The 9,580-nt window shown below is 34.9% G+C and overlaps 1 protein-coding gene across 1 annotated transcript; it reads right to left on the bottom strand.

Moving 5' to 3' along the window:
• Positions 1-1,174: 1,174 nt before the first annotated feature.
• Positions 1,175-4,044, bottom strand: LOC131048318 (G-type lectin S-receptor-like serine/threonine-protein kinase At2g19130). The gene has a single exon (XM_057982231.2). It carries the CDS (start codon positions 3,925-3,927, stop codon positions 1,468-1,470), a length of 2,460 nt encoding a protein of 819 aa, XP_057838214.2. The 5' UTR covers positions 3,928-4,044; the 3' UTR covers positions 1,175-1,467.
• Positions 4,045-9,580: the final 5,536 nt, after the last annotated feature.

Below are 9,580 nucleotides of genomic sequence, written 5' to 3'. Positions count from 1 at the left end.
ATGGAAAGTACTCACCGATACCTAACATTTGTGTTGAATATTTTCAATCTTAAGTATATAATATTATATTTTGAATTTTTACCAATCTTAAACTTCAATTATTTTCATTATTATAATCTTGTTGTCTTATTAATGAAAAAACTCTTGAAAAGTAATCTTGTTAGAATCAATTTTATATCAATTAATCAAAACTTGTTCAATATAATTGTAACTTATTATTATGAACATTTCTAGAATTTAGTATATATTTTATAGTTTCACCAATCATGAACTTCAATTAATTTTTGAATCTTTTCATTATTATAATCTTGTTGTCTTATTAATGACAAATCTCTTGAATTTATTTTGTACAATTAATTTACATCAATTAATCAAAACTAATTCAATATAATTGTAATATATTATTACGAGAGGTATGTAACCTACAACCTACAATGGAAGCACTTTAGGAGCTCAACACATCCATGAAAGAAAAATAAAAAGCCAAAAATAAACAAAGCATACAACATGGACAAGTTTCCATTTAGAAGATTTAATTTCATATTAGATTTGATTTGTTTCTCATTTCCATCATATAAAGTAGAAAATATGGGCACAATAAAAAAGATTTAATTATTTCATATTGGATTTGATTTGTTTTTAGTGATTACAACTTAGTTTCAAGATTTTAAGATATCTATGGACCTATTCTACATATAGATTACTTTTAAGATATATATAATAGTTATGAATATTCCAACCTTAAATATATCTTAAAGTTTAATTATTTTGATCAATTTTAAGCTATAATAATTTTATTTTTTATTTTTATTTTTAAAATTCTTTATATTTCTTTTGTCAGTTCTTTAATTCTCGTTTCTTTAAACTCATCCTTGTTTTTTAAGACTTGACTTACAATTATTTCTTACCATACGCTTTTCATATCCATATTAAATTATTAATATAATTTAAAACTCAATAAAATATCAATTCACAATTTTAATCCAAAAACAATCAAATTTACTACAATAAATTATGATAATAACATTTCAATATATAATAATTTATTTTATACATAATGACACCTGCCGACAAAAACTAAACAGTTTTAATCTAAAAATGATCAAATTTGTTATAACTGGCGAACCCTTATCGAATAGCCACTGGATTTAAGTAAAACATGGTGCAGAGGAGAAACTTAGAAATAGGCAGGCCCATAGCATTCAATTTATAGAGAAATGCATCATAAATGATAGGCATAGAATTAGATGTGATATTTATGTTTGGCAAAAGAGATAGGATAAGATAGATCAATGCGGGACTGCAGACTGCATGATGTGGATGGTCGGTCAGTGCCGACAGTAGTATAATTAATATACTCTTTCTAACAAAACCAGTAATTTATTTTCTGGTTCGAGAACTCCTTAGCTACTTAATAAAATCTACATGCTTTCAGTAAAAGCTTCTGAAACTGTAATTATGTATAGTCTATACGGAGCTATCAGTCTGCTGAGCGCCTACGTGGCGGCTGACGAGCAGCTGAAGAGAGGCATTCAGTTGGGGTGCATGAGACTCCAATTCCATCTTCCCTTCCAGCATCACAACTACTTCACCCATGCTGGGCCTCACCTTCTCATCCTCCTGAATGCACAACATGCTCACAATAGCGGCTCTTTTAACCTCCTCTGCATCCAAATCGGGCTTGCCTGCAATCCTTCTATCTACAAGATTCATCACATTTCCCTCGTGAATTTGATTGGCAGCCCAGGTGGGAAAATAGTACTTGCTCGATTCCTGCATATCTAAGTCTATATTTCTTCTACCAGAGATTATCTCGAGCAGGGTCATGCCAAAACTGTAGACATCAGCCTTGGGAGTAATGGGTAACCCTGAGATCCACTCGGGCGCTAAGTATCCTCTCGTTCCTCTTGTGGTCGTCAGTACGCGGCTGAAGTCTCGCCCCACAAGCTTTGCCAGCCCGAAATCAGCCACCTTAGGACAGAAATCTGCATCCAACAGAATGTTTTCGGGCTTTATATCGCAGTGAATGATGCGATCTCTGCATTCCTCGTGGAGATAAAACAGTCCTCGTGCACAGCCCAATGCGATCTGAAAGCGAGTCTTCCAGTCGAGCACCTTGTGGGCCTGGGCCGCAGACTTTTGGGATAAGAAGGAATTGAGAGAACCATTGGGCATGTAATCGTAAACCAGCAACCTTTGAGACCCTTGAGAGCAAAACCCCCGGAGTCTCACCAAATTGACGTGTTGAATGTTTCCGAGTGTGCTTATTTCTGCGCGGAACTGCTTTTCTGCATGTCCAGAGCCTTGAAGCTTTTTCACGGCTACGAGTGTGTTGTCCGGGAGAGTACCTTTGTATACCACTCCGAACGCCCCTTTTCCAAGCTTATGCTTTGCCTTGAAGTTCTTTGTCGCCACCTGCAGCTCTTTGTAACTGAATATTCTCAGCGACGCCGGCACATCTTGATCGCCGCCTTTCTGTCCTGATCTCCACCGCCGCAATCCCACCGCCGCCGCTGCCGCCGCCGCCGCCACAGCAAGCGAAATGGAAATGGCGAGGATTGCAGTTCGTTTTGCCTTGCTTTTCCCTCCTTCGGACAACTCAGAAGCCGCCATACGAATGAATAACGGCCTAGCGTTAGCAGAATTGCGCACGTTTAACAAATCGCCGAACCACAATTGGCAAGCGGGAGGAGTGGAATTAGTGATTGCATAGGCGGTGCAGGAGCAATTGCTGAGACAGGCACCGGCGCAATCCTTCACCGTTGCATGTGTTGTTTGCATGGATGCAATAGCGTTGTCCGGGAAGGACTTGTCGGTGAGTTGCATGAAACCATCGGTGGAGCAGTTGAGTGGAGTGCGCCGAACACAGCCGCTGGCCCACCACTCTTGAGAATACCAGGCGCGGTTGTCTTTGGGGCTGAAGCCGCTGAGGCAGTTGCAGAACTGGATGTTGAGACTGGTGCATGTTCCATAAGCCCCACACATGTCATACACGTTGCATTGATCTCTCGGGGCCGACCAAACAACGTTCCATTCACCATTGGCAAACCCATAAAAGGATCGTAAATCTCCACTCTTGTACATCACTAGACGCTGCGGTATCCTCTGGCTTGCATCTGGATGTAAGTATCTGAAATACATGCTTGTAGGGGAATATTTTACAAACTCAGAGGGCACCAGTGTGCTGCCAGAGATTGTTAGCTCTGGGACAAAGATGAAACGGTCAACAACCCACTCCCCGGTTGTCCAGTATGATTTAGTGTTGTTGTAGAGCAGCAGAAATTGGGTCTTACCGGGAGAGGGATCCATTCCTAAAGAGAAGGGACCCGGTGCTGGATCCACAGCGCTCTTCCAGGACGTTAGTCTCATGCCTTTCCACATCTTCATGTCAGTCAACCAGGTGTCTCCTGGGTGTTCGAAGCTCTCCCAAACGTTCTCACTCTTGTTCTGCCCGCCCAACATAACCAGATTACCATTTTCCAGCATCTTAACTGAGGACGCTTTAGCTTTCTGGATCTTCTCTGTGGACCAAAGGGATCGGCCCTCTGAATCAAACAGACTGAGATATCCGTCTGTGGAGAGTTTCAAAACACCAGACATGGTTCGTAGAGGAGCCTCTCTGTTTGCCACCCAGACTACAGTTTTGACTGGTATTTGGGCAAACCAGATGCCCACATACAAGTTGGTGCTTCCATTGGGATTGAAAAAACCCAACGCAAACGTGCCGTTCTCTGAAATTATGGTCTGGTTTATGGTGAGAGACTCTCCCAGAGTAAGTACGTCTCCTGAGCAACCACATCTGTGCACCAACATGATTAAGATAAAACCCAACAGAGAACATTCTATACACTTTACTGCCGATATGCCACAGCTAGCCATTTCCGAATCCTCCCTCTTGTAATTTCGGCAATCTATAGTCTTAAACATCAAGACAGCAAAAAAATTGTTTCTTCTTCATGCCAATATGCCATTTCCGAATCCTTTCTTTCTGCTGTAATATAGAGAAGTAATCCGGACGGTCCAAAAACCTGCTGATTATTTTGCCTAAATTTGATGCCCGTATGGCCATATTTAAACAAAAAAATTTCAAAGATAAATATTATAAATGGTCATAGCGAAATATATATAAAATTTATGAGAGATTTTTTTATATCGTAAATTCAAATTTGAAGTCTGACTCAAAATCAGAGATTGTTTCTTAAATATTTTATTGTGAAGATCACTAATATTATCACAATCTGTAAGTTCAATGGTCTAATTTAAAAAACACATTTTATGAACAAGATTTTCAATGAAAGCACATGTCCTCCAAACATGTCAACTTAACAAAGATGCTGAACAATTTATTAAAAGTTTTGATGAAGGGAAAAAATCTTACATTATATCTTTATATTTTCTCATTATAACAATCCAAAAGTTCAATGATCTAATGTAAGCACACACCTTATGAATAAGATTGTCAATGAAGACACGCATCCTACAAACATATCAACTTAACAAAAAAATTGAATAATTTAAAAAAATTGTTACATTCTTATATTTTATCATTATCACAATCCTCAAATTCAATTGTCTAATGTAAAAACATACCTTATAAATGAGATTTTCAATGAAAGCACACATCCTACGTATATATCAACGTAACAAAAACATTGAACGATTCAATAGAAATTTCTATAGTGGCCAAATAAAATGTTACATCATACCCTTATATTTTCTCATTTAAAATATCACTTTAAATAACCAATCCACACTAAAAAAAATTGAACTGAACAAGTAAGATCCATGTCAAATATAAGCCTATTGACTAGTTCATTTTTTCCTTCCCTAGTCATCATCTACTCCATGTAAGTCAATAGTCAAAGAACGTGAGCATATTGTTATCCAGAAGCTGGCCCCACGAGCATACAACCACAATATATGCAGCTAAGGACTAACGACAAAATTTATATTAAATTTTGTTATACTCTGTAATTTATAAGTTGAAACTTGAAAGCTTAGTGTAATTAAATATATTTATTTTCAAATATAAGATTTTTTCAATTGTAAATATAATATAAGTATTTTGAAATATAAAGCATATTTATATTAATTATAATATAATTTAAAAATAGAAATTAATTAAATTACAACTCAAACAAATAAAATTATAATTAAATAAAATTTTGAATTCAAATTTTTTTTAGTCAAATTGACTTTTTGTTGTTGTGGTTCTATTATTGAATATTAAGAAGGTGGGAGGAAGGAGAGAGTGGTGTTAAGAGAGATCAAAAAAACATATTCTATAATCATTGTTATATTCTTATTTGATTGTCTTGTTTTTGTGTGAATTGTTTTTTTTATTTTTTTTATTATATATATATATATATATATTTTTTAAGATATTCTTTTTTTTTTAAGTTTGAAAAATGAAAAAAAAAAAAAAAGCTATTATAAAAAAGAATTAGCAACTTTCTTTTTTTTCTTTTAAACATTATTTTTTCAAGTTTAAAATTTATTTAATTATTTATCTTTTTAAATAATTACTAATAATAATCAAAAGATTTAATTATTTGTCTTTTTAAATAATTACTAATAATAATCATAAGATTTCATTATTTATCTTTTTAAATAATTACTAATAATAATCAAAAGTTCTTATAATTTATTCAATTTATAATAATTTGTCTTATTAAAATTTTAATCATTGTGCAGGGATCCACTCTCTTTTGGAAACAATGGTTGATGTCAAGTCTCTGCTATGTGCCGTTGAACCTCTGCAGGTTGTTCCTCCAATTGGTCCCATTAAAGACAATGCCAATGCTCCAGTTCTAATTGCTCCTTCGGATGAAGGGCCTAGTGATTGGTTCCTTCGTTCCAGCTAGATATGGGTCTTCTAATCATATGGAGAATGTCACTCTCCCTTCTCTCTTCAGGTTTTGTAGCTAATTCACAAGGGTTTTTAGTTGGTGTTTTTCTTGGGATTATCCTTGTGAGTTGGGTTATTATTGTATGCAATCTAGATCCCTTGCCAGATTGTGATTTTGTCACTAGCTCTCTAGGACATGGGGATGGGTTGGCATATTGTATATGGTTACATATCAACTGCTTCGACTATCAGTACATGGCATTGTTTCATTATCGATGTTTTGATGTACTAGAGCTACAACTGAAGGTTTTCTTCATGGTTCTTTCCTACCGGTATGCTCTCCTGAACCAGGTCTTATGTACACTATTTATTAATAATTAATAAAATGTTTAGTGGCCTAGCCTCTTTTATTTAAAAATAAAAAATAAATAATTACTGTAAAATAATTATATTTTGAAATAAAAATCTACCTTTTATTACTATTTTATTTTGATAAGAATATACTTAAATGTTATTTTTCTTTTATTCTTAGGATATTCTATCTTGTTTTATAATTTATTCTACTCATCATCTTCTTTTTCTTTTAGGGATTAACTTTCATTAAGTTAAAATTTTATTTTACTTATTTGTCTTTTTATGTAGTTACAAATAATAATTAAAAGATATTAGAATTAATTTAATTTATAATTTTTTGTCTTATTAGTTTTTAATTTATCATAGAACAATTGCATTTAGGTTTTAATTTTAATTTGTGTAATAAAATAAATTTCAACTTAAAACCTAAATTAAAAGTTTAGAGCAAGAGAGCAAGGGAGAAAAACTAAATTTTGATTACTCATTTCATGCCAATAATTTAAGCATATCATGTGTCTTTGGGGAGTTATACTTAGGGTAGCATGTCATTTGATTATTATATCCATCTCTATCTCTCTCCACTATTTATATCTCCTTATACCTCTACCTACATCTCTCTATCTTCCCCATCTATCATTCCCATTGTATCCATCTCTATCTCTCCCTCTTTCTATCCATCTCTCTCTCTTTATCCCTCTCTCCTATTTCTCACTCCTTTAATTTCTCTCTAATTCTCTAGCCTCTCATTATTTCCCCCCCTCTCCATCTATTTATATTTATTTCTCTCTAATTCTCTAGCATCTCATTATCTCTCCCCCTCTCTATCTATTTATATTTATTTCTCTCTCTACATATCTATCACCACATCTCTCACTCACACACAAATTCACTCTCTCTCTCTCTCTCTCTCTCTCTCTCTCTCTCTCTCTCTCTCTCTCTCTCTCTCTCTCTCTCTCTCTCTCTCTCTCTCTCTCTCTCTCTCTCTCTCCGTGCACACACACATACATAGAGATATGTGTGTGTGTGTATGTATGTATAGAGAGAGATCACTTCATGTATATTTATCACTATCTCCCTCCAACTTACCCCTCTATATTTCACATGTTATATCTACTATGTCTCTCCTCTATATCCCTCTATGTACCTCTTTCTATCTCCCTCTCTCTACCTCTCTCTATCATTATTTCTCCCTCTCTCCCCATCAATCCCTTATTTTATATATCTCTATCTCCTCTCTCTTTAACTCATACACACACATGCACACTCCTTGTTTCTCCCTCCCTATCTCTATCTCTGTATTTAAATCTTCCTCTCTCTATCTCTCTCCCTCTCTCTAAATATTTCTCTATTACTTGTCTTTGTCACCTTCTTCCTCTCTCACTCTTTCTCCCTTCACCTCTATCTCCATATATCTCTTCCCCACTCTATCTATATATCATTATTCTCAACTCTTTCTCATTCACTCCATCTCTCTTGTATGATATCTCTATCTCTCTAGTTCTCTCTATCTCCCTCTTACCCCTCTCTCTATCTCTTTATATATACATATCTCTCTCCATCCCCCCCCTCTCTCTCTCTCTAACTTACCCCTCTATATTTCACATGTTATATCTACTATGTCTCTCCTCTATATCCCTCTCTGTACCTCTTTCTATCTCCCTCTATCCCCCTCTTTCTATCCTTATCTCTCCCTCTCTCCCCATCAATCCCTTATTTTATCTCTCCATATCTCCTCTCTCTTTAACTCATACACACACACACTCCTTGTTTCTCCCTCCCTATCTCTATCTCTATATTTATCTTTCTCTCTCTATCTCTCTCCATCTCTCTAAATATTTCTCTATTACTTGTCTTTGTCACCCTCTTCCTCTCTCACTCTTTCTCCTTTCATCTCTATCTCCATATATCTCTTCCCCACTCTATCTATATATAATTATTCTCACCTCTCTCTCATTCACTCCATCTCTCTTGTATGATATCTATATCTCTCTATTTCTCTCTATCTCCCTCTTGCCCCTCTCTCTATCTCATTATATATACATATCTCTCTCCATCCCACTCCCTATCCCTCTTTGTCTATATATATTTTCCTTTATTAATATCGCTCCATATTCCTCTCTCTATCTCTTTCTATCCACATCTCTCTCTCTCTCTCTCTCTCTCTCTCTCTCTCTCTCTCTCTCTCTCTCTCTCTCTCTCTCTCTCTTTCTCTCTCTCTCTCTTCCAATATATGTTTATATCTTTTTGTATTCCTCTATTTCTCTCACCCTTTCTCCATCTCTAATTTTCTATCTTTAGTTCTCTCTATTTATCTCTCTCCTTCTTCTCCTCTCTCTGTATCTAACTATTACTCTATCTCACCATCTATATATCTCTCTACATTTACCTCTTCCTCTATAGACCTCTCTATCTCTTCCTCTATTGACCTCTCTATCTCTTCCTCTATATCCACATATATTTCTATCTTTATGTCCCCCTCTATTTCTCTCCATCTTTCTATCTATATTTTCCCTCTTCATCGTTCACCCTATCTTCTTCTCCCCCCCTCTCTCTAGACATGTCTCCCTTTATCCATCTATCCCTCTCCCTCTTTTTAGACCTCTATAGTCATCTCTTTTCCTCTCTATATTTGTCTCTCCACATTTTATCTTTCATCCATCCCTCTATGTTTATTTACTTATCTTTCCTATATCTCTCTACCACTATATCTCTCCCTCTTTCTATATATCACTTTTAACTCTATCTCCTTTTCTTAATCTTCCTCTCCTCTTTCTCCATCTCCATCTCCATTTCATCTCTATCTATACCTCTATCTTCTTCCCTTTTTTAATCTCTTTACCCCACTCTTTATCTTCCCTCCTATCTATCCATAATTATATCCCTATCTCTACCTTTCTCTCCCTCTCACCCCATTGCAAAAATAATATGATCCTCTTGGTAATGGAACTTGATTATCTTCTTAATTCATAGGTTTTATTTTAATTATGATTGGATCCTTGTAAGTGGATTTGAAGCTGTCACTTCTCCATTGAGACCTTTGTTGCACAAACAATATCATTTTTCAAATAGACTACCATTGGTCTCATGTACTACACAAATTTATGAAATAAATAGACACAATTTTTACCTAACAACCTTCCACACCTATTTAGTATAATTCCCATTGCACACCAAGGTGCAATTGCTAGTATTTAAGTTTTTTTGAAAAGTCATATCTCATAATTTTTGTTTTTCATATTTTTGGTTGTGATTATTTTTTTTCCATGAAAAATAATATATTTTTATTTTTAATTATGCATTTTGGTTTTATCTAATTTTTTATCTCTCTTTATTTGTGTTTTTAGTTTTGTTGCTTTGTTAGTTTTTATTTTAGCATCA

This window comes from Cryptomeria japonica, chromosome 7 (genome assembly GCF_030272615.1).
Source record: "Cryptomeria japonica chromosome 7, Sugi_1.0, whole genome shotgun sequence".
NCBI lineage: Eukaryota > Viridiplantae > Streptophyta > Pinopsida > Cupressales > Cupressaceae > Cryptomeria > Cryptomeria japonica.
This window is presented reverse-complemented; position numbering and strand designations above follow the sequence as displayed.

Excerpts from the sequence above, each read along its gene's own strand:
- LOC131048318 (XM_057982231.2), bottom strand. The coding sequence starts at position 3,927 with ATGTTTAAGACTATAGATTGCCGAAATTACAAGAGGGAGGATTCGGAA.